Source organism: Dipteris shenzhenensis, chromosome 24 (assembly GCF_047967505.1).
Source record: "Dipteris shenzhenensis isolate YYH24624 ecotype China chromosome 24, Dip_SZ_1.0, whole genome shotgun sequence".
NCBI lineage: Eukaryota > Viridiplantae > Streptophyta > Polypodiopsida > Gleicheniales > Dipteridaceae > Dipteris > Dipteris shenzhenensis.
The window spans coordinates 40160469-40186077 of NC_141619.1; the positions used below are offsets into that span (position 1 = coordinate 40160469).

At 43.8% G+C, this 25609-nt stretch overlaps 1 protein-coding gene across 1 annotated transcript; it reads right to left on the reverse strand.

Annotated features, from left to right (window-relative positions):
- Positions 1-8142: 8142 nt before the first annotated feature.
- On the reverse strand, positions 8143-12098 carry LOC147886595 (pentatricopeptide repeat-containing protein At2g13600-like). The gene has a single exon (XM_087395880.1). It carries the CDS (start codon positions 11753-11755, stop codon positions 9281-9283), a length of 2475 nt encoding a protein of 824 aa, XP_087252006.1. The 5' UTR covers positions 11756-12098; the 3' UTR covers positions 8143-9280.
- Positions 12099-25609: the final 13511 nt, after the last annotated feature.

Genomic DNA, 25609 nt, shown 5'->3' on the forward strand with positions numbered 1-25609 from the left:
AGACTTTAGATTTTGATTATGGCTCACTCCTTGTATTGATACAATACCTCTAATATGATTTTTTATTTATCTCAACAATCCCATTTGGGATGTGTTTGCTTATTGTATCACTGATTTTTGTATTGATACAATTGATATGTAATATGAGTTTTTATTTCTCTCAACTATTAATCCCATTTGGTATGTATTTACATAGAATTATTATTCCTCTTATTTGCAGTGCATGTAACATGAAACATTAGTCTATGGTAGAAATATTGAATTCAAATTAAGACTCAAGGCTAAAGTGATTAGGCTAAGTTAGCATACCTAGACTGGTTTAACTATAGTATCCTCTAGTTGAAAAAGTTCATCCTCAGACACCAAGCTATCTCTAGCACCCAATGCTTCTTTCATTCTATTGACATGAAAGCTTGGATGTTCCTAAACTCTATCAGCTAATTACAGCTTGTAAGCCGCATCATGATCTTTTTAAGAATCAAGAAAGGACCACAATAGTGATGAGAATTTTGTAAAGTTTACCAATGCGCATTACCTAAGAATCTTTTAGGATCATCAAGTAAACACGTTGACCTTTTGAGAAAAATTGAGGTGTCCATTTCTAATTAGCGCTCTATCTATGGCACTTTTTGTATTTTCACTTGCTAGCTACAAGATATCTTGTTGCCATTGCAACCAATTAGTAGTAGAGCTTACTTGACATTCTATAAGCCAATTAAACAAGCGTCTCTAGGATGATATCCATACTTCAACATGAATGGACCATTTTGTATCGTTGAATGCTTAGCACAGTTGTAAGTAAACTTAAGCAAAGGAAGATAATCTTCCCACTTAGACTTCCTTAGGAAGACGTATCTTCCATTGAGCCCTCAGATTGTCCATCTAATTCTGGATGACCAGCCGAACTCATGTTGAATTGAGTATCCAATTTTTGAAACATAGCCTGCCAGAAATGACAATTGGAGCCAGTAAACCATACATGCTAAGCTAAGTGGCTATAACACTCTCTCTATACGTATGAATCTAATGAATTTGGTGAGTCAGTGTCATGTGCATGGACTTTATCTAACATGTGCTCTAGTCACAAAAGGCTTGGGGCTAGGCATGCGATTCTCTGGTTGGGCTACAAGGGCACTGATGAATTAGGGGTTTCTGCTATTTTAGGTGTACTATGCTCAAGCCTATATAAGGAGCCCAGGGGTTTCAATTGTCAAAGGTGCAAGTGGGAGCAATCCATGTTTCTTCTTGCCGATCTGATCCTGGGTCCTATGCGGACATGTGCCCAAGACCTAGCAACAATTCCCTGGTGGTATGGGATGCAGGCTAGTTGGAAACTAGCTGAATGATGTGCTAGCAGCTCAACTCGTGGCTCTGAGGGGACGTCCCAAACTCACAAGTCCTTCACTCCTAGACATCATGGTTGGATGGTGAGCAAGCTTGCACCATTCTAGTTGTTTCCGTGATTGTTTCCATTCTAGTTGGGTGGTGAGCAAGCCTACACCATTCTAGTTGTTTCCATGATTGTTTTCATTGTGCTCATTGCAGCTCCAAGTTTTCAGGAGCTATGGGATCATGTCAATCATGTACCAAAGCACATGTCAAATGTAGTCCATGCCTATGAGAGGTTCGTGCTAAGCCTACCACAAAATCCATCAAAATGTCTCTCTATTTCGTGTTCTTGGAGGTTGTGGCTCTTTGAAGGAGTCTTGATAAAGTTTCTTCAGTGGGACCCAGGAGAGTGGGAATAGATTGTTGTAGGGAACCAAGAGAAGAGCCTTTCTTTTTTTGGCTACACGGTTAGTAATGCCAAGAAGTTCTAGATCAGCTGTAGAGGTTGGAGACCTTCCAAAGCCCCTCATTGGGAGAGTTATAAGGTTTCTACTGATTTGCAGAGGGTCTTATGGCAGAGGCTTTGGAGATCCTGAAGAAATAGAAAGGTCACTCTATTTTTTTGGCTTTCTATTCATGGAGGGATTACAGTGAATAGGTGGAGGTCTAGATTTGGGACAGACTCGACCCCACTTGTCCTAGGTGCTTGTCTACCAATGAGTCGATTCATCTTTGTCTATGGGACTGTAGGCATGTGAGAGTCCTTTGGATGGGAATTGCCAAGGTCCTCAATACTTGTGCTCCTTCTCATTTCTTCATAATGTGGGGATCAGTGGCTTGGCTTTCCCTATCAGGGCCTTAGATCTTCTATAAGTGGTAGGATGCTTCCTGGTCCATATCAATTCGACGTCATCTAGTTTGAGACTTGCTCTCTAGAGGAAAAACCTATCTCCCGCTATAGACCAGTACATGCTGATGGGAATACCGATTGGGAGAGTGTGGCTAGCATCACTACTTGGCATATTTGGAGGGAGGCCTTAGACGGATCTCAGGTCCATTCCTCGCACACGCTGGCCAATATTTGGGCTAACACCATTCACACACTAGTGGCACGTTGGGCGAGCATGCATAGTTCTTCTCGAGTAGCCTCAGCCAGGAGGGTTATATTCCTTAGGGAATGGAGGGGTTCCCCCTTTTTCTTAGAGACTACAGCAGGGTTGAGGTGTCACTTTCAGCCTTAACCTTGGTTTCTTTCCAGCTCATTTTGAGTTTTCTGTTCCCTATTTCAGGGGGGTTTCCTCATGCACAGAATGATGTATTTCCGCTTTGAGCTTGCTCACACATGTATTTTTCATACATAATGGAAATCTTTTTCATGAAAAAAAAAATCCATGGAAATACTTTTCCACTTATTCTCAAGTATCTCCTAAGGATGCAACAATCCACCTCATCTCAAGCATTCCACTTTATTGATTTGGCATTGTTGATAGTTTCGAACATGAAGTTTGACATCAATCTTAAGCTTATGCCAAAAGAAAGCTCTTTTGACTAGCTCCAAAGTTCTTTGTACCCCCAGATTACTAGCACTGGGACTGTCATGACCGTCAAACACAATATGATGTCTTGTATCTCTCATCCCGAGTACACATACCTTAACCTTCCAAAAAAGCAGACCATTCAGAATGGGATACTCTTTAAGGGTACTACCAAGAGGGGTATTCCTATCTTGTGCTTTACCCTACACACCTTGGAAGGATTCACGTTCAAGATATGGGCCCGTAAGTAAGTCGTACAAGTTCGAATAGATCTCTTTGAAGCAAAGTTGATTCATAGTACCAATTCTACTCAAGAAATCAGCTACCTTGTTGATAAAAACCTTCCAATAACAGATCTCGAGGTCAAAGTCCAACATCAACTCTGACCACCAGCCTTTCTTGCCCCTTAGATCAATGGAGCTGCAGAAATACTTCAGATAAGATTATCAACATAGACAGCGAAAGTAGAGCCATACAGATAATGTCTCCACTTTTTCAATGCGTGAATAACAACATACAACTCCTCTTCATGTGTTGTCCAATTATACTATGGCTTGGTTAGCTTTTACCTCTCAAAAGCTACTAGTCTACTATCATGGTATAGGGCAGCTCCAATAGCATAGGCATTGGCATCCATTGCAACCATACTAGGATCAACAATCTACATCATAAGTGTTGATGTAATAACATTTACATGCATCAAGCTCCTCTGACCACACAATAGATCGGTGCCTATTTCACCTACCCTTCTCCATCCCTTTAGACACGTCCAATAGGAGTAATGCTAGCTTAGCATAATTCCAGATGTGAGTTTAAAAGAAGTTCACGAATCCTAAATGATTGACGTCAATAATCGCTCTGAGAACTGGCCACTTAATACCTTTCTATAGTCTATGTAGGTGCCTTGGTGGATTTCCTAAAATCTTTATCAAACACGCACCTGTGCACTCATTGCGAGCCTTCGCTTGATTGAAGCACACGTAGCTGAATCTGAGTCATTCTCCTCTCTTTAAGCAAGAGTGTCCGCCTTTAGCTGCACAATGTATATCTATGGAGTAGGCTACCTTGGGCTTTACCAAGGAATTTGCCTCTCTCGGCTGTGATACCATGTTGGAAAACAAACCTACTCAGACATGTAGGTACACCAATGAACTTCAATCTCCAACTGTGAGTTATCCTAATGATACTAATGTATCCAACATGCGAACTACAGAGCATTAGTCAGCTGGTGAGACCAGTGCCATTGGAGTGCAAGATGCAGATGAAACGTGTGCTTTAGATACCACAGAATTAATCGCTCAATACGAGCCTTTGCGCTACTGGAAGTGGCAGAGGATGATCGACGCCAAGTGACCCAAAGATGGAATATGGTGGGAAACCCAACAGTTGTATACGACGGTCTCTAGCGATTGCCAAGCCGAACAATCTCTCTCTCTCTCTCTCTCTCTCTCTGTGCTAGGGCAAATTGTCTTGAAGGAGAAAGATCAAATGCCCACTCGACAAGAATCACCAAAACAGGACTTTATCAACACTCTTGATGATCTTGTCAAGGGCAAAATTGTTTCACAATGAAAGAATAGCAAGAACAATAAGAAAAAGCACTTAACATTCGGATCGTGGGAGTAAAAGAGAGGGAAGATGAGGACATGGAGAAAGTCCTCACTCAAATCATTCCAAAAGCAATGCACATATCAACCACCAAGTGGCAAGAAGCCTTGAGGGTTTGGCAGGAAAGGAGAAAAGCCAAGGCAAATACTAGTGAAATTTCTGGACACTCAATCCCACCTTAAGGTGTTGATCCCGCCTTAAGGTGATCAACCACTACAAGCATCACCTTAAGGGACAATCCCTATGGATTAATGAGGACCTTACAAGGAACCAATATGCCCAAAAGTTGAAGGAGCTTGAGAATCAGAGAAGCTAAAAAGGAAGGGAAACATGCATACATGAAAGACGGGAAAGCTATCATCACGGAAAAAAATAAGGGGGGAGGGAAACTAACATATGGACTCGAGACCCTCAGGATCAAAGTCTGCAACATAGGAGGATGGACCTTGGAAGCCCATCGCACTAGCTCACCCATCTACAAAAACAACATATCTCGAGAAGACCCCCTCATGCATTTAGGGGAGGATACAGCAAGGTTCTCCAAAGAGAGAATTTATTCTTGCAGAAGATTTTAATGCACAAACAGGATCAATGCAAGGCATAATAAAAAGGGAGAGACCTCATATGGATGGATGAAGTGGAACAGGACAACGAAGAATGAAGAGGCTGGAAAAGGACATCAAAGCATATGGGGGGAGCCAGTCACATATGAAAAGGAAACTACTCACAGTGTGTGGATGTTTTGGGCTGCAAATATGCAATGGCACACTGAATTTTGAAAACACGGGAGGATACACATGCAGGACAGCTCAAGAATCAAGTGTGGTAAATTATGTGATCACAAACTCACATGCACAACACATGATTGGTTATATCAAAATTGAGTCATCGTCTCTTGAGTCCGACCACAAGGCAATATCTATAGGCATATAGGGGACAAGTAATGCTGTGAAAAAACAGAAAGTTATGGCACAACGTAAGAATGGACTTTAAAAATGCCCATATCTCTGAAAGGGAGTTAGAGGAGGTCATGACAAAAGGGCACATGGCACGATATGAACGAGTACATAATAGATATGCTGCTGTCAACAGACCAAAAATGCTTCACTAAAAGCAAGGGTAGAAGAAAGGAATGCCATGTATTAATTGGTATCACCAGGCTTGTAAGGATGCAAATAAAGCAAAAGGAGAGCAAAGCTTGAATGTATAAGCAAGTGGTAAGGAACGAAAAACGCAAGTGGTAAGGAAGAGAAGAAGATAAACTCTTAAAGCAACTAGCCAACCAGCCAGTCTGCCAACCAATTAGAACAGGGCTGACTGCCCTCCCTCCAGACCCCTGCACAGACTATCTATTCTAGGGCATGCAGCAGCCAACAAACATGCCCTAATCACAGCCATAGCTGCTGGACTGGGTAGCCTAATTGGCTGCCCTGCAATAAACCTAATGATGCTGCCCACGTGGCAGCTGTTTGTTTAGCCCTAGTGGCAGCCCTTACCCCTAGGCTCTACTACCAATGTGGTTCCCCTCTACCCACTCTCTCACCTATATCACTACATGTGTCAAGCCCCTTAGTCCACTTCATTTGGAGGCTCACAAGCACGGCATTGACCCTAATGTTCCAACATGCCAACTACAGAGCATTAGTCAGCTGGTGAGACCAGTGCCATTGGAGTGCAAGATGCAGATGAAACGTGTGCTTTAGATGCCACAGAATTAATCGCTCAACACGAGCCTTTGCGCTATTGGAAGTGGCAAAGGATGATCGATGCCAAGTGACCCAAAGATGGAATATGGTGATAGTTGCCGGATTAATGTGAGATGGTAGTTGCAGGATCCTTTAGGGCTTCTTCCAGCATCATGCAGTGCAGTAGCTCCAACAACAGCAGCAGCAGTTCCACTAGCCCCAGCAACAGCTCTAGGCCTTAACCCTGCAGCCCATTCAGCCCCAACAACAAGTGCAGCTCCCTCAGCCTCTCCAGCAGTCTTTAACAGTGTCTCCTCTGCAGCCCCCTAGCTTCCACAATCTCCTCCAGCATAGGTTCAACAAACAAAAGATCCAGCCCTCTCAATTCAGCCCCCGGGAAATGCAACAGTTGTATACGACAGTCTCTAGCAATTGCCGAGCTGAACTCTCTCTCTCTCTCTCTCTCTCTCTCTCTCTCTATCGATGAATTGAAACAGTGGATGAGAATACATAGCAAAGAAGGTGTGCAAATTGCAGGATACGCTTTGTTAATGCTTATATATGCAGATGATGTTGTATTCTTCGCAAAGAACAAGGAGAGCCTACAAGCACATCTGGATGCACTGAGAGAGTTTTGCAAACACTTAGGAATACAGGTTAATATAGACAAGTCAAAGGTGATGGTCATCGTGGGTCACGTAACAAACAGATGGATGTCACATTTGGAGGGGAGCCCTTGGAAATAGTGAACTCATATAAATATTTAGGGCTGGAGTTCACCGACAACTACAAATGGAATGCATGCGTGGAAAGGAGGATTTTGGGAGGTTTAAAATCTCTATATAGCTTCCAGAATAAATGCAGGAAGGCACATCTGTGGAATTGGGAAATGAGAAAGTTTCTGTACACCATGCTTGTGCAGACAGTAATTCTTTACGGATGCCCCACTGGCACCTGGGCTGTCTAGGATTCACTGGGAAAGAACAGAAACTTTACATAAACGTTTCCTGATAGGGGAGTTAGGGGTTAAGGCACACACACCCTACCCCATCCTGCTAGCTGAAACAGGTATGATACCTCTAGAAAGGGAAGCATTGTGTCAATTCATGGCATACCTCAACAAAGTTGAGAAGATGAATGACAGCAAGATACCACACAAAGCGATGAAAGCTACACAACTCACGGGTTGGCACAGAGAGGGGATGAAGTGGATGGAATCCTGTGGTATGATATACCGGAAGATGCATGTGAAATAAGAGAGATTGTGACGCAGAAAATGGTACAAAAACTATGGCAAAACCCAGGGACAAGAATGCAGTTCTATAAACAAGAAATTAACTCAATGGACAGTTATGGAATGCAGAAATACCCTGGGGTAAGACATATCAAACAGCCAAAAGGCTAGGAATCTACTTAAAAGAGATTTTAGAACATCGCAACACGGTACTAGGTCTAGCTCACAAGCTAGCCCAACAAGTACTCACTACATGACAAAGTTGTAAGATTTTTCTCTTCACTAGATGTATACGATCACTATTAGTTAATAGTCATCGCCAATCCCATAGATCCTAAAGGGTCTCACTCGGACTTTAATACAATCATATCATATCATCTCTCTCTCTCTCTCTCTCTCTCTCTCTCTCTCTGCTAGGACAAATTGTGTTGAAGGAGAAAGATCGAATGCCCACTCAACAAGAATCACCAAATCAACACCCTTGATGATCTAGTCAAGGGCAAAATGGTTCACAATGAAAGATTAGCAAGAACAATAAGAAAAGGCACTGAACATTCGGATCGTGGGAGTAAAAGAGAGGGAAGATAAGGACATGGAGAAAGTCCTCACTCACATCATTCAAAAACCAATGCACCTATCAACCACCAAGTGGCAAGAAGCCTTGAGGGTTTGGCAAGAAAGGGAAAAAGCCAAGGCAAATACTAGTGAAATCTCTGGACACTCAATCACACCTTAAGGTATTGATCTGTTGGGCCAATGCTGTCCCATTGTGCCAATGCTCTGTCTCCTTATGATGCTCTAACACCTCCTTGCAATGCTATAATGCTCCTCTAATGAGGACTGATTCCTGATGACTATTGCAGTGAGCTGGCACCCCTATACTTGGTCCGCCTGCTCCGCCTCGTTTGCGTGACCCGTCTGCTCTGCCCTTCTTACCTTGTCAGTCTGCATGACCTTGCGCTTCCCTGGCACACTGTCTCATGCATTCCCTACATGCCATATATAGTTGTATATTCACATTCGTAGATTCTCCCCCTCACACTTGATGTTTCCACATTGTCGAAAGCTTTGCCATTAGAAACTCCTCACTATCTACCTTGTCACGCTTCATTTGATGCGAAACCAGTACTCTGGTTTGCCTGGTTCAGCTCACAGAAGCTTGTTTTAGGTCGTGATGACAGTAGTAAAAGTGGTCAGACCAACTCGAAATGAGTCCTTTAAGCGCGTATGGTGATATCAGCCATGGCTGCCTCTATAACAGCAGAATATTATTTGAGACACCTCTAAGCTCTCTATCCCACTCATGAATTAGCAGAAGGTGGCGACAATCCCCGCAATAGCAGCTCCACAGCTGCCTTGAGAAAATCGTAGCTCTTTAAGCTCTAGGAGGCAATCTGGGCTGTGAGAATATGAAATATGTTGCAGGGACACAGCCACATCCTGTGCTAGACAAATTGTACAGCATATTGTTTTCTCCTCACATGGCAAACCTGTCATGTTCAAAGCTCGTACCAATATCATCACCCATTGACAACCATCTGAATCCATATACAAAAATAAGATTTTGTATCAAGCATATGATTTTTTGAGAGATGTTCACCGGCACGTACTCCACACTCAACAAGATAGAAACGTTTTGCATCCCTCACAATTATCTTCTATTGCACAACTTCCCAGAGGCATAGTGACAGAGCAAAACAGGCATAGTGACAGAGCAAAACCCAAAGGCTCATGGTGGCACCAGGGGGTGTTCAAGGGTGCGTGGACATGTGCCCAAAAAGGATAGGTAGCTTCTAGCTATGGTAGCAGAGAATGTCTGTTTCCCTTGTGCCTCCACGTCATAAGGCACTGATATTTGTATCAGACATGCATCCAGCCTCCTCCATGCATCAACTCAACCTCTGCAACTCTGCAGGTATTTTCTTCTGTTGAGGATATGATGTGTGTCTAGCAACAAATTCATGCACCACATTATTCGCATCAATACAGCTGCAACCCAGGCCTTTCTTGAGACCAACTTCATCAAGCATTACCTTTGTCACATCCAGTACATCTTCTGCTGTATCTGTATTTGCACAGATATTTGCTAACAATACATATGGTGAAGCACTCCTTGGATTCAAATCACAAAGACTATTTGCAGCACGAGCAGCCCGCTCCACATCATTGTGAGTTCTGCACGACGAAAGCAAGCTCAACCATGCTGTAGGAGCATGTTCAAATGGCATACTAATAATCAGGTCCTCTGCCTCCTCCAAAAGTCCCCTTCGCCCAAGAAGATCAATCATGCACACATAATGCTCCACTGTGGGAGATATACCATGGTCTGTTTTCATAGAGGCAAAATATCGCCTCCCATCAGCAACCAGACCTGTATGACTGCATGCAGTGAGAACACATATGAAGGTGATCTCGTCTGGCTTAAAGCGTTTGGCTTGCATTTGACTGAACATTTGCAGGGCCTCCTTGCCGTGCCCATTCTGGGCACATGCAGCAATCATGGCATTCCAAGAGACTGCATTCCGCTGTGGCATCTCTGCAAACACCGCTCTTGCATCTTCTAGGCTCCCGCATTTCCCATACATATTGATGAGGGCTGTCCCCACAACCAAGTCTGACTCCCATCCTTTGCCAGCAGCAATAGGATGGACCACTCGACCCTCTTGTAGGGCCGCTACACTGGCACATGCATCAAAAACAGAGATGAACGTGATCTTATTTGGCTCAAAGCCTTCGGCCTGCATTTGATCAAACAGTTGCAGGGCATCCTTACCATGCCCATTCTGGGCATATGCTGCGATCATAGCACTCCAGGAGATCATATTTCGCAGTGACATCTCTGCAAACACTGCCCTCGCATCATCTAGGCTTTCGCACACACCATACATATTGACAAGGGCTGTCGCTACTACGACATCTGACTCGCATTCGTTGCCAACAATAATAGCATGGAGCCATTGACCCTCTTTAAGAGCTGCAACACTGGCACACACATCCACGATGCAGCTGAAGGTGCTCTTGTCTGGCTCAAAGCCGCCGGCCTGCATTTGATCAAATAGTTGCAGGGCCTCCTTGCCATGCCCACTTTGCGCACACGCTGCGATAATGCCATTCCAAGAGACTGCATCCTGCTGTGGCATACCTTCAAATATTGCCCTCGCATCATCTAGGCTCCCCCACTTGCCATACATATTGATAAGGGCCGTCCCCACAACAACATTCGACTCCCAACCATTGCCAGCAAGAGTTGCGTGGATATTCTGACCCTTTTCTAGGACTGCCACACTAGCACACGCATCAATAATGCAAATGAAGGTGATCTTGTTTGCCTCAAAGCCTTCAGCATGCATTTCACCAAACAATTGGAAGGCCTCCTCGCCATGCTCATTCTGGGCACATGCAGCGATCATGGCATTCCAGGAAATTACATTGCGCTGTGGCATGTCTGCAAACACTGCCAATGCATCATCCACGTTCCCGCACTTGCCATACATATTGACGAGGGCTGTCCCCACAACAACATCGGACTCCCATGTGTCACCAGCAACAGTAGCGTGTATTACTCGACCCTCTTCTAGGGCTGCAACACTAGCACACGCATCCACAACACAGATGAAGGTGATTTTGTCTGGCTTGAAGCCTCCACTCTGCATTTGACCAAATAGTCGTAGGGCCTCCCCGCCATGCCCATTCTGGGCACAGGCAGAGATCATGGCATTCCAGGAGACCACATCCCGCTGTGGCATTTCTGCAAACACTGCCCTTGCATCGTCCAAGCTCCCATTCTGGGCAGATGCTGCGATCATAATATTCCAGGAGTACAAATTCCGATTGACTATTTTGTCAAATACAGCACGAGCATACTTCAGGCTCCCACACTTGCTGTACATCTGGACGAGAAGGTTACCCAGAAATCTGTTCCCAGAGAACCCACGCCTGCTCATGTGTTCATGCACACGCTTGCCCTCAGACAGAGCCTTGGCAATGGTGCAACGCTTCAGTAGGGAGGCATAGGTATCAAGATCTGTCTCAGGACCCAGCTCACCCACGATATCCACATTCAAGCAATCCGGACCGCAGTCTTCATTCCTATCCAACGAGTGTGTACGACCAGCCTTGCCGGTCCTTGGCTCACCCAGCATCTCTTCAGCACATGATCCTAGGACCTGACCAAGCGTTCCAGGCTCTGTTTTCACAAGCCGAGCCCGAGAGCCAGGCCTATTAGAGACGTTCGAGCTTGCAGACATGCAACATAGCAAGGTGGGTGGCTGCCTCCTTTCCAGGAACAGCGGCTCAATCACAAGATAAGGCATGCCAAATGGGAGTGATATGAAAGAAGAAGCACAACAGAGAAATGTCGCCATATATTTGATGTAATTGAGAGCACCCAAAAGGCCACAGGCTGCGCATACAGAGGCTGAATGTATCAGCAAAAAGCCTTCAAGGTTTCTACGAACCTGTCATCTGCAGGGAAGCTCCGTAGCTTCTTTGAGCTCAGCTACGGTGGTTTCTTGTCTGCCATCAGTCCACCAGTGGGTCTACTACCACATGAAACAAGTAGGATGAATTCATGGGAGGGTCGTGTGAACGCCACCTATGAATCGGGCCTCCCATGCACGATCTCATGCGTTATCGGCGTCGTTGTTCACACCATCCGGCGGTCATTTCTTATACAACCCGCTGCCATTTCACATCATGAAGGGTTGATCCGTGTAGGAGTTAGAAGGAGCTCAATTTCGTTAGTCACAATTTTTCTCTGGCCAATTGCACACCACCCAGTCCCTGCGTGAGGAAAGGCACGGGCCCCTAGTAGTGCTCAGTGAAAACCTATAAACTATATACAATGAAGCTAGGACATTATCGTTTTCACCTATGAAAAATTTTCCCTCGATTTTGACAAAATTTCAAGAATATCATCATATTTTAGCTTTAAAGTATGCAGATGCTGAAGAAAAATCTTCAAAATTTTAAAAATGTTCGCTCGCAGGGAGTGGTTACATACCAAATGGCCAAAATATGAATTGGATGTCCCATATATATTGCAAGAAGGTATGTGGTTTAGGCTTAGGGTTTTCTTATTGGTTCGCGCGGGTTTAAGTCATGATGTCAAAAGTTGGGCAGGCCTTGGGCAAGGCCCATGATGATGGGCGCCCTCCTTTTTGTGTGACCAAAGGTGCCTCGCCACATGGATGTCACGCAGGGGATGCCCCTTCCGTACGTTGGGTGGGCATTCGTGTGTAAGTGGCCTCAATTGGCCACGTAGTGGTTGGCCTTCATTTGCCAAACATAGATTTTTTGTGTCGATGTCCAAGCCAATCCCTCCTATTGGGCCAACTAGGATAAAAGCCATTCACTCACATTTTTGGAGGATGATGACCGCCTAGTGGTCTAAATCTAGCCATACTCTTCTACTCACAAAAGTTAATATATGATATAGCAAGTATTCATACTCTTCTACTCACAAACTCCCAAGTGATTTAAAATGGATTTAGAGTGGGACTTCCAAACCCACTTATATCCACCCATGTGTTAAGGCCATAAGTTGCATCTCTTTGCTCCATCACAAAGTCCTTAAACCTTCAAATCCGACCAATAGAATAGCCTAGAACCATTGAGACATGTCAATCTTAAAAGTGCCATTGAGCATATGAACGTTGAGAGTAAATATGAGACACATATGAATCCACGTAAAACATGGTGGGAATAGACAATTGTATTTACCTTATCTTCTAGAGACAAAAAGTCTATTTCCATTCTCAAAATAATTTGACATCCTTTGCTTCAATAACACTTTTAAGTGTCTCCCAATCCTTCGATAGGAGAAATGGAGCCATTCACAGCATAGCTTGGCATATAAGGGAATGACCATTTGGTCAACACTTAAGTTGTGGGGATCGATTAATCCCCCATTCATGAAAGTAGACCATGTGGGGAAGTCCATCATGAACAGGGAGAACCCCTAAGGGTTCCAAAATAGTCCTTATCACATATTCACATGGAGTCCCAAACTAGGCTAGATAGCTCCATCTTGGTGAATGCATATCTATGTACCAGAAGGACTTCGCCCTCTTGTTGTTGCACACACTCTCTATCCTCCTCCTCCCAAGCTCACCCTCATGATTGGATGCAAGCTAAGACCTACACACAATTGGTCTTTAGTAATCTGCGGTGCACAATTTTGGAAGGAGTAGAGCTCAAATATTGCTTCAATTTTTGGTTTTTTCCACCTCTCATCATCTTTGGTTGCCTACAATGCACTTCTTCTCTCACACAACAATGCCTACAATGCACTTCTTCTCTCACACAACAACTCCAACTTACCTTTTAGTCTTCTCTTCCTCTTTTTATTATGAGCCTCTTCTTCTTTTTATTATGAGTCTTGAACCAACCGTCAAAGCTTAAGATTTGTAAAGTGGACGGATGTCACAAAGACAATCTCACAAAGCAGAGGCCTTAGGGATTGTCATCGACACTATTGTGAACATTGTCCTTCCTCACAAATGGAAGGTGCTCAAGAATGTTTGAGATGAACAACAAAACACGAACACTTAGCCTTATGACTCTCTTTACAACGTGAAGGTGGATGAGGGAGATTTGTTATAGGACTACATCACCAAATGAAAGTAGTTAGATACCAACTTGTGATAGCTATATCAAAAATCAAAATTGATCATCTCAGATTGCCAAATTGGTGTTGGGCATGCTTCCGTGGAGGTACAAAGTGTTCATGATGAACATGGTTGACAAAGGTCAATGCTGGTTACTTTCAAAACATGCTACCTTGCTCTTGCAAGAGGAATATCAACATGACAAATCTAGCAACAAGGCCTTCTTGATAAAAGGGAATATCAAAGGGAAACTTGGCAAGAGCAAGATAATGAAGTTTCAAGGTGTAAAAATCCATGATTCACAAAGTGTGCTTCAACTTTGTTAATCAAGGACACTTCGTTAGAGTATGGAAAAGTAAGAAAGGAGTTCTACAATGAAGTGGATTCAAGGAAGTCCATTTAGATCCATCAAAGAAAAATGTAATAAATGTCGTCATGGAAGATCTATTGGTTGCTCATGTGACCAAAATATGTCATCATCGAGGATCTATTTATTGTCATGTAGCCAAAGTTATTTGGCACTCATGGCAACTTCAATGGGAACATTGGTATGCAGACAATGGAGCATTGAAGCACATGTCAAAGAACCCACTACTATAAATCATGCTCAAAATGACGTAGCTAAAAAATTACTAAAGAGTGTTGTCAAACGGCACACATTAAAAAAAATTAAATAGAGTCTCTAATAGCATTGTTTATTTTTTATCACAAAATGATGCTCATACCAACTTAGAACACTTAAATAGCAAGTCAAGTGACACATTTTATGCCTTGCTTTGTAACCTACCCTCCTCTTCTTAAACAAGATACGTAGCCTAGCTCCGGGGAAGAAGGGGGAAGGGGGGGGCGGGGGTTCACTATGTAAAACCCCCATATAGTACATAGGATCAAGGGCTCTTTGCTGTCACTTTTTCTCTCATTTCCAAGTCCGAGGGTGTTGGTCACCTTACTTATGTTGTTGCTCATCGTAGCATAGGTGTTCACAATTGTAGCATATGTCCTTGGTTGATATTCCAATGAGAGGTGTAGGCTAAAGCATGGAAAGTTGTTCTAGTGCATGGTTAGGTGAGAGAGAAGTATTGATCATAGGGGTTGAGGAACATTCTTGCCTCCATTTGAGTTCAAGGGTTTAGGAAAGGGTTGCAGGTTTAGAAGGAGAGTAGGATTGAGAGAAATAACTAGGGGTTCCAGGGTATAGAAAGAGGTCATGGTTGAGAGAAAGTCATAAGTTTGAGAGTGGAGAGCTAATCTCCTTCATGGAGACATGGGATTCAAGCTTGAGGAAGGGTGAACAAGGGTGCAGAGGAGGAGAAGGAGGGGGGGATAAGGGACGAGGAGGAGGAAAGGGAAGGAGGGGGAGGGAGAAGGGAGGAGGAGGAGGAGAAGGGAAGAAAGGAGGATGGGAGGTTGAAAGGTTGGAGCATGCTATCATACGTTGATAGTGTTGAGGGAGCATGGGACTCAAAAAGATCAAGCCCATGAACACCAAGGTAAAATTAACATTGAACTCCAAAGAGTTAGAGCTTCATTACATTGAGTGGATATCTATACATGTTGGTCTCTACACAATTTATAGGGGACCTCTTGGGATCTCAACACAATTTGTAGGGGGCTTTTTGGTGGGACCTCTTTTGTATGAGACCTCCAGGTTAGGAGTCTCTACATTATTATAGGAAACCTAAAGGGTGGTGTGGGACGTCTTTTATAGGATACCTCTTGGGAGTCTCTACACCTTTTATAGGCGACCTCAATATAGGGGACCTCAAAAAGTGTAGGCTTTTGGTCTTTCTTTCTCTACTCTAGTCTTTCTCTTTCTAGATCATGATTTTGCTAGTATGATATGATCTTTTCTAGAGAGTATTTTGGTTATCCCTATCCTATTAGATTTCTCAAACCTAGCTTCAAGATCAAGAGATTACAAGTAGATGTTTGCCACTACTCCACACACACAATGATCTCATATTGACTGTTGCAAATTGTGGTTTTAATCCTTTTTGCCATAGGGTCAACAATCTCCAAGAATGATTTTATCACCCATCCTACAATATCTGACACGTTGAGTGGGAAGTTTTTAAACTAGGTTTCATCCATGGAGGTTTGTGGTTGTAATGTTGGATTTGTCCATACTTGATGTAAAGAGGTTACTATTGTTGAAGTAGTCCTTGTTTGCTTGCTAAGTGCTTCCAAAGTTTCTCTTTCTTATGGATTGCACAAAAATGAGCTATAGGTCAACAATGTGGCAAAATGTTGGTACTTGATGTTGAAGGGTATTGAATACATTGTATACCTTTTTTTCCATGCTGATAATGTTCTCTACTTGGTCTTGTACCTAGCATGTAGATGCACATGTTGATAGGCCTTCTTTTGATCACTTTGTGCATCTTAGTCATTGTCTGTTGCTGCTATTGAGAGTTATGCTTGTAAGAGAGAAAAGGATGAGGCTATCGATGATGAGGCTTAGGACTTGTATGAATCCCATTGGTGACCTTAAGACTTGTATGGAGCCCATAGGTGACCTTTTGGTATTGACAATATCAATAACTTTGACTTGAGAGTGCCTTATTTTTGTATTGATTTGATATTATATGTTGTGCTCATAACAACATCTATTATTACCTAAAGGTTGTGAAAGTGTATGCTTGGAGGTATTGGGTGTCAGGTGCTACCTAATGTACATATTCAATATGATCATTTATTCACCTAATGAATCTTGAGGACCATGCCTTGATTTTAAGATTGATTTCTTAATGTGTTGGTGCCCTTGTCTATTCAATGTGGTTTTATTTCTACATCTATCGTGTCTAAGGTGAAAAAACTTATGTGTGTGTCTATGGACGTAACCTATGTGTCTAGGTGCAAACTTACGGAGTTGCAAGATGGTGAGAGAATCTTATCTGCAAGTTTTATTCATTAGTACCATAGTTACAAAACCATGTTATTATTTGTGGTTTGGTCCCCAAATGAAGTTTTACCGAATGCTACTTTTTAATTTGTTTGTTTGTTTCTTTCTTTCAAAGAACAAGATCATTGTTAGGAACATGTTTCATGGAAAAGCTTCTTTCATGTTGGCCTTAGGATTTTGTGGAAGGTTTTCTAGTCATATACTGGGCTCGATAGATGTGTTGGCAAGCTAAACTAGTATAGAGAGTTGACACTTGAGTTCATATATGGATGTGCATTTGGCAAAAGTACAACCTCATCATTTTGTATGATGTTGGATTGTGTTCCATCCTTTAATTATGCATGCATTTGTTGATTTATCTATCTTTGCTAATGCATGTAGCTCTGTATCTTTTTTAATTTGGATCTCTTGGGCTTGACTCTTTTCATGTGTTGAAAGTATTCCATTTGGGGCTAGGAGGGGACCGTAGCTTGTTTTTTGTTGAGAAATATTTGTAATGGATGACTTCATGCTTTGTATGTGTCCCCTTTTTATGGCCATAGAGTCACCCTTTGCAAGTTCTACACATTGTCGCCGAGCTACCCATATTTCCTTTAGTTCATTGCATTGGCAATCGATAATTGTAGGTTTTGTTGGGTTGGTGGATAATCGGCTTTATTGATGCATGTTTTGAGGATCCATGCCCACCTTAATCTTCTATCCAAGTGTTGATGTATGAAATAGTGCACATCTTTCTTTTGTGTCAATATATATTTTGTCCTTGGTTGTTTGGATTGCATCAGATTGTCTGGAGTGATACTCTTTCTTGCTGAATGACCATTTCCTTTCCGATTGATGAGTCCATGTTGACATTTTGTTGGGTTACCATTCGACTGAGTGACTTTCTGTGAAGTGCTCTTTGATGTTCATTGTCAAACAAATCTTGACTTGCTAGTCTTTTTGTCATCTTTATTATTTTGACTCTCACTTTTGCTTATATATATTATTGAAGTTGTGATGAAATTTTCCTTCAAACTGTGCTTGCAATTGGTGCAATGATTGGATTTGCAAATGTGTCCTAAATTAGGTCAAATGTATAAAAAAATTTATGATCTTTTGGTCTATGAAAGGTGGGTTTTGATATAGCTAAGTTTGGAATTCAATTGAAAAATTTATGGCTAGTCAAAGTTTGGGTGAAAATTAGCACATTTGAGGGGTCTTTGGTCTTCAAGGTTAAGTGTGAAGAGACTCTAGCCTGTAAGACTAGGTGTGAATAGATGTTGTTCTTAAGAAAAATGACCCTCATTTGGTAAGACTACCTAATAAGGGTTGGTACAATAAGATTTGGAAAATTGCAATTATAATTTTCTAACTTAAGATTAGTTTGACGTCAATCCAAGTTATCATTTTTAATGTGCTTAGCTTTTTATGGGTTAGTTTAAAATGACTATGGTTAGTCTTCAAGTTTTGTTAGCTAGCTTAGATTTAGCTAGTTTGCCTTGGTTAGGTGAAGGGAGGAAGGAGGAGATGAAGGGAGGAGGAGGAGGGGGGTGGAGGAGAAGGGTGTAGGAGGAGGAGGAGGAGAGGGAGGAGGAGGAGGGAGGAGGAGAGGGGAGGAGGGGGAGGAGGAGGGAGGAGGAGGAGGAGGAGGGAGGAAGAGAAGAGGAAGGGGGGAGGATGGGAGATTGCAAGGTTAGAGCATGCTATCACATTGAGGGAGCATGGACCCAAGGAGAACAATCACATGAACACTAAAGTGAACTGACCACTGAACCCCAAAGAGTTGGAGCTTCTTTCCATTGAGAGATATTTATACGTGTTGGTCTCTACACAATCCGTAGGTACCTCCAAGGTGGGACCTCTTTTGTATGAGACCTTTTGGACAAGAGTCCCTCCACTTTTTTGGGGGGACCTTTCGGGTCTCTACACAAAGTGGGGAGACCTTTTGAGTCCCTACACAAAGTGGAGGGACCTTTTGAGTCCCTACACAAGGTGGGGGAATCTCCAAAAGTGATGCTTTTAGTCTATCTCTCTGTAGTTTTAGCCTTTCTCTCTCTAGATCCTGATTTTGCAAGTATGATTGGAGCTTTTCTAGGGAGGATTTTGGCTATCCTCATCCTTTAAGATTCATCATACCATCTTTTAAGATCAAGATATTACAAGCGGAGCTTTGCCGCTACTCTACACACACAACAATCTCATCTTTGTTACTCTAGATTGTACTTCTGTTCCTTGTTTCTAGGCATTCCCCCAGCCTGATTTGATTACCATCCTTGAGTATCCGATGCTTTGAGTGGGAATATTTTTGAACGTTGTTCCTTCCATGGAGTTGTTTTGCTTGTTGGGGTTGGCTTTTGAGTGGGAATATTTTTGAACGTTGTTTCTTCCATGGAGTGTTTGGTTGTTGGGGTTGGTCTGATGTACCTTCTTTTGATGTGATTGTGTCATCGAAGTGGTCCTTGCCTTGTTGTTGAGCTCGGGGGGGTTAGTCACATATGTAACTCTATCAGATGAGTTCAACAGAAGGATATTTTTAATATCTAAAATTTACAAAATTAATTTACAGAAGGGAATGTTTAAAATACTTTTGGAATAAATTTACAGATTTGTATAGAGAGAAAAAGGGTACATTTTATTAATGAAAAACTCACAGATAAGGGATTTTACAAATAGGCCTTGAACGCATGTGATATAGAGGGTTTATACATATTGACCCCCCCGAGTTGTTGAGTGTGTGCAAAGTTTCTCTTCTCTTGTAGATTGCATGTGTTCCTAATTTTTCCTTTTGATAATTCTTGAAATTTCTCGTGTTTGTCTTGTACATGGTGTGTACATGCACAAGTTGAGAGGCTCTGTGTCTAGTTACCTTGTCTAGCATCCAATTGGGCTCACAAAAACATACTCTTGTGCTTGATGCATTCTTTTTGTATAGAATGTATGTCTTCTTGGATCTTAGACTTTGATTTATTGTTTTTCAAGAGGAATGCTTAAGAGAACAACAGATGAGGTGTTCGATGATGAGGTTTTAGCACTTGCATGTATGGCTTTGGAGCCCATGGGAAAATTTATGGTATTGACAATGTCGATAACTTGAGTTGAGTGTACTTGGTTTTGTATTGATTTGCATTAATATCATATGTGGTGCTTATATCAACTTCCTATTGTCACCTAAAGACTATGAAAGTGCATGCTTGGAGCTTGTTGTGTGTCTTGTGCTGCCTAAAGCAGATATTCAATATGAACAGCTATTCAGCTAATGACTCTTGAGGACTATGCCTTGATTTTGAGATTGAGTGCTTGTCGACATGTTGGTGTCTTTCCTTTTCAATGGGGTTTTATTGGTACATCTATCCTGTCTAAAGTGGAAAAACTTGTGCATGTGCCTGTGGACCGAACCTATGTGTCTAGGTGCAACTTACAAGGTTGCAGGATTCAATAGAATCATATCTACAAATTTTATTCATTGATTTTATGGTTGACAAACCATGATATATTTGGGCTTCAAATAACCAAGTTATCAGCCCTCAAAGCTGTGGTGAATGTTAGGGTTTTGAGGAGTCTTTGGACTTTAATTCTAGGTGTGAATGGTCCTTAGGGCGAAGGAAACTAAAATAGGTTAAGTGAGTGTCACTAATAGTTAGTCTAACTATCCGATTAATCTAACTAACTGAACTATCTACTTAGTCTAACTAGCTAGTTACTATAACTAAGCTAGCTGCCAGGTTACACTAGTTAATCTAACCTAATCGATCTAGTTAATCTAAGTAGCCTAACTACAGTTAAATTTCTAACCTAAATTTGATTAAACCAACCTAACTATTAACCCTTTGTACCCTAACCTAACCTAGGGTAAACTAACCTAATGTTAGTATAACTAACTTAACATAAGTTAATCTAACCTAAGTAGGTAGGCATGTTTTGTGAGGCAAAAGTGACAAATGAGTTTTGTAAAGTGGCGGTAGGGTGACAGGCGGGCACATTTTACAAGGTGGAAGCGACGAGGGGGCACATTTGGTGAGGCGATGACGATGAGGTTTTTGGGGAGCTGCAAGACTCAGGCATCGAGATGTGCCATCGAAGTGCTCTGCACAAACTACACCATGGGTGCGTCACCTAGGGCTCAAGCACCGAGGTGTGCAATGCTAAGGCGCTCTGTGCCACGAGAGCACCGACCTAGGGCACGGGCACTGAGGCGTTCAATGCCAAGGTGCAAGTGCCGAGGTGCTCAGTGTCATGGGGCCCTAGACTAGGGCATGGGCACCGAGGTACATGGTGCCAAGGCATGAGCGTTGAGGTTGCATTGCCTAGGTACGAGCTCCAAGGTGTGCGTGGATGCCAAGGCGCACTGCAAAAATTCGAGAGGAGAGAGAGAGAGAGAGAGAGAGAGAGAGAGAGAGAGGTGATGGGGATGAGAGAGGGGATTCGTAGAGGGGGGGCAGGGGGGTTGGGTGGTGGAGGGGGGATAATGGTGGGGAGGAGTTGGGTAGTGGAGGGGTAGGGGGGAGGAGAGTGGTGGGCAGGTGGTAGAGGGGTGGTGGTGGTTGGGGAGGGAGGAGGAGGGGGTGGGTGGGTGGTGGAGGCGGGTGGTGGTGGGAGGAGGAGGTGGGGGAGGTTTTTGGGGGGGTAGTGGTGGAAAGGGTGGTGGTCGAAGGGGGGGGGTCTTGGGGGGGTGGTGGAAAGAGGTTAGGGGTGGGGGAGGAGAGAGAGGGGGGGTAGGGAGAGGAAGGGGGAGTAGAGGGAGGTAGAGAGGTGGTGGAGTGGATCATGGAGAAAGGGGGATGGAGAGAGGTAGAGAGATGGTGTGTGAGGGGTGGATGGAGGGGGGGGTGTAGAGAGAGGGTGGGAGGAAGGGGGATGGTGGGGTGGAGGGAGAAAGAGGGATGATGGGGTGGAGAGAGATGGGAGTGTAGAGAGAGCTAGAGAGATAATGGGAGAAAGGGGGATGGTGGGGTGGGGGATGGAGGGAAGTAGAGAGATGGTATAGTGGAGGGGGAAAGGGGGGTGGAGGGAGAAACGATGGTTTCCTTGAGTGATGGACATAAAAAGTGGAGGTGGTGGGAGAGGGGGATGTTGGGAGTGGGAGGTGGAGGGGATGAATGACGGAAAAAGTGGGGGTGGTTGGGAGGGGGATGATGGGAGGTGGAGATAGAGGTGACAAAGATGGGGGGGGAAGCTTGATAGAAAAAGTGGTGGTGGAGGGGGGAGGTTGACCGAAAAAGTGGTGGTGGCGGAAATGGTGAATGAAAGTTGGAGGACAAAAAATGGAGGTAGACGGAAAATATGGAGGCTTGACGGAATTTGTAGATGTAGGAGAGATGGAAGTGGCTGGAAAAGTGAGGGAAAAGAAGTGAGGGGGGGGGGGGGCAGGGGGGGCCAGGGATGGTATTGCTTTAATAGGATGTGGGGGGTTTAAGGGTTAATTTTTGTGTGATTAGTGTATTAATGTATGTCAACATTCTTGAGGATGTAAATCTCATACTTTTGCACCAATTGGAAGTATTTCTTCACTCCTTTGCCTTGAGGTATGTGTCTTGAATGGTTTTTCTAAGGGGATTCTTTTTCACACATGCATCACTTTTGCTTCAGGCACTAACCTCCCCGACAGTGGTCGCCGGTGCCAAAATGTTGTCACTGTTTCTCCTAAGTGTAGGTTCCAAGGGTGTTGGTCACCTACAATCATGTTGTTGCTTGTTGTAGCATACGTGTTCACAAGTGTAGCATAGGTCCTCAGGTCATATTTCGGTGAGAGGTGTAGGCTAAACCGCGGAAAGTAGATTCATGCACGTGTGGGTGAGAAAGAGGGTTGGAGGCTCTTGCCTCCATGGGAGTTCAAGGGTTCAGAAGGGGGTTGCCGGGTTCGAAAAGGGGACAGGGTTGAGAGAGCTACCTAGGAGTTCCAGGGTTTAGAGGGGGTTGCAGGGTTTAGGAGGAGTCTAGGGTTGAGGATTGTAGAGTCTTCTTTGCAGATTTGAGGGGTAAGCGTAGAGGAGGAGGAACAAGGAACAAAGTGGGGGGACCTTTTGCATCCCTACACAAGGTGGGGGTGCCTCAAAACGTGATGCTTTTAGTCTTTCTCTGTATGGTTTTAGTATTTCTCTCTCTAGATCCTGATTTTGCAAGTATGATTGGATCTTTTCTAGAGAGGATTTTGGCTATCTTCATCCTTTAAGATTTATCATACCATATTTTAGGATCAAGCTACTACAAGTAGAGCTTTGCTATGCTACTTTTTGTGTTAGGCTCGAGCCTCCGAGGCCGAAACTATTTGAGGCTCAAACCCCTTGTATGAGGCTCAAAACCTAGAGTGACGAGGCCAATCTTGGGCTACTTGCGGCTTGACCCCCGTGAGGCAAATAACCATATTAATGACATCTTGTGGCAATTTGCAGCCTAAACCTATGAAGGTTTGAGATATTTGGGGCTCAAACTCCCTAAGCTTGTAATGTACTCCTTCCATGGATGCAACAGTTGAAGTAAATCATGAAGCCTAATCACCTCTAATCACTAGTTACCCTTCATTCTGCAACTATACTCTGTGGATGTTGACATGTCCCCCTTCCTGTTGTGCTAAGCCACCCTCGGATCAACCACGCTGGAGGAGATGTGTGGAGAGGACCGTCTGGAGGACTACGTAGTGGTCCAATTGGCATGGGTTGAGTTGAGACAAGTACGAGCAAAACTTCCAAATATGGATGGCGTGCATGTCTTCATACGTGCGGATGTGGTGGATGTGGAGATTGCAGACGCGGAGGCAGAGGCGGAGGTACTGAAACTGAGTGGGACTGGTGTTTGGGTTGAAGACAATCTGACTAGTCAGATTGTGGAGGCGGTTGTCAATGGGCCAACTGTGGGCGAGGAGGTTGCGGAGGAGTAAGAGGAGAAGGCGGTTGAAGTGGATCGCTACAACAATGATGGTTGGATCGAGTACCGAGCCGTATGCATCGTTGAAGGATTGGAGGCAGAAGCAAAATCCCTCCTGCGTCATCTCTTTCAAGGGAAGTTGTACTTGGAAAAATTGTACATGTTAGGGTCCCGTTGCTAGAGCTCGCAGAATTCGGCCCAATTTCATCAACATTCCATGGGCATGTACAAGGGGTGGATCCGGCAATGATCAACATGGGCATTGTGGTAGTAACGCCAAAATTGCTCTTTTTTGAGGAAGGGAATGTGCCAATGAGGTTGTAGACCGGCGTCAGCATCAATAAGGGAAATTGGAGCATTGGGGGCGAGGTGGTAACCTCCTCTTGTGCGCTTTGGTTGGGCGCACCGCTAGTCGTTGAAGGGTTGGGTGATGAACTACGTGAGGGGGAGCAGGATTTTGTAGAGGTGGAGGTGGGAGCCTTCGAGCTACTGCTTCCAATGGTGCATGAGGGCACTATTCGATAGTTCTTGGAACGATTGCAAGTCGGGTCTCCACTATACATTTTTGGGTGGGGAGGAGGGAGGAGTTTGAGGAACCTCATCATCTTCAATCGGCATTGGTTCCTCCGCTCCCCCGCTGTCTCTGTGGGTGTTGTATAGACGGGCATTTTTACAGAATTGGCTGCCTTAAGCAGTGTGTTGAGGGCCTCTTCTGGGAGGTAGCAGTAGATGAGATGGATGGGGAGGCGTTGGAAGAGTACTCAGGACGATTAGTGCAAGGAAGGGGGGGTGGGAAGGTTGGGTGGCTTGCTGGCTCGAGGAGGTCACTATGTAGAAATCCTATATATCACGTGCATTCAAGGCCTATTTGTAAAAACCCTTGTCTATAAATTTATCATGAATAACACACACCCTTTTTCTATTCAATATGTAAATAATCCCTTTATACGATACCCTTCTGTATGTGAAAAATGTGTAAAAAAGCGATTTTAAAAACTCCTGTTGAACCCACGTGCTATGCTTACATATTTATGAGCGACCCCCCTGAGCTTGCTGGGTGGGTTAGGCGAGATTCAGGGGAGGTGGTTGTGGAATCTTAGCGTGGGGGGCAGTAGAATTAAATATTGTAATGACTTCTTGGCCTTCCTCCTCGACAACTTCCTCGGGATATGCTACATGGATTGTTGTTAAATTTTGAGTGGTCCCATGTGTTGATTTACTGGTTTTTCTCAGTTTTGGAGTACTTTTTGACGGCAAAAGCAGTGCGTCATCGTGAGAGATTTTCAAACTAGAGTGGAAGTCTTGGAAATGGCCCATGTTGATGTTTCTAAGCAATTTAAGCAGCTTAAAGAGATGCTGAGGGAATTAGATGAAGCTGTTGGACGGAGTGAGCAAAGACTAGAGGAGATGAAGGAGAACATCCACAGCCTTAGGATGAGGGAGGAAGGAATCAAGAAGTAACTTCATCTTGTACTAAGCAAGACTGTGGTATTGATGGCCACAATAGTTAAATCAGATGCCTATCCTGTAGTAGGGACCGAAATGCATGGTTTGCCATACCCCCATCATAGATGACTGCATTATCTGATGGCCTGTGTGCTACCACCTTGTGCACATTTTTTTCTTTGAGGTGTTTGTGCATGCAAGATTGCTTTGTAGAGAATGTAATTTGCCATTTCCCAGGTTATGGACAAATCAAATGTGCCTGCCTGTACAACTATCCATGACGAAAAAGTAAATGCTACAGCTCAATTTGCCATTTGGGCAAAAAATGCAAAAGACAAGGAGATCAAATTGAAGAAGGCCAAGCCTGAGCCTCTAATTGCAAGGAAAAGGATCCTAAAGGGAGGAACCAGCCCTCTTCAAGA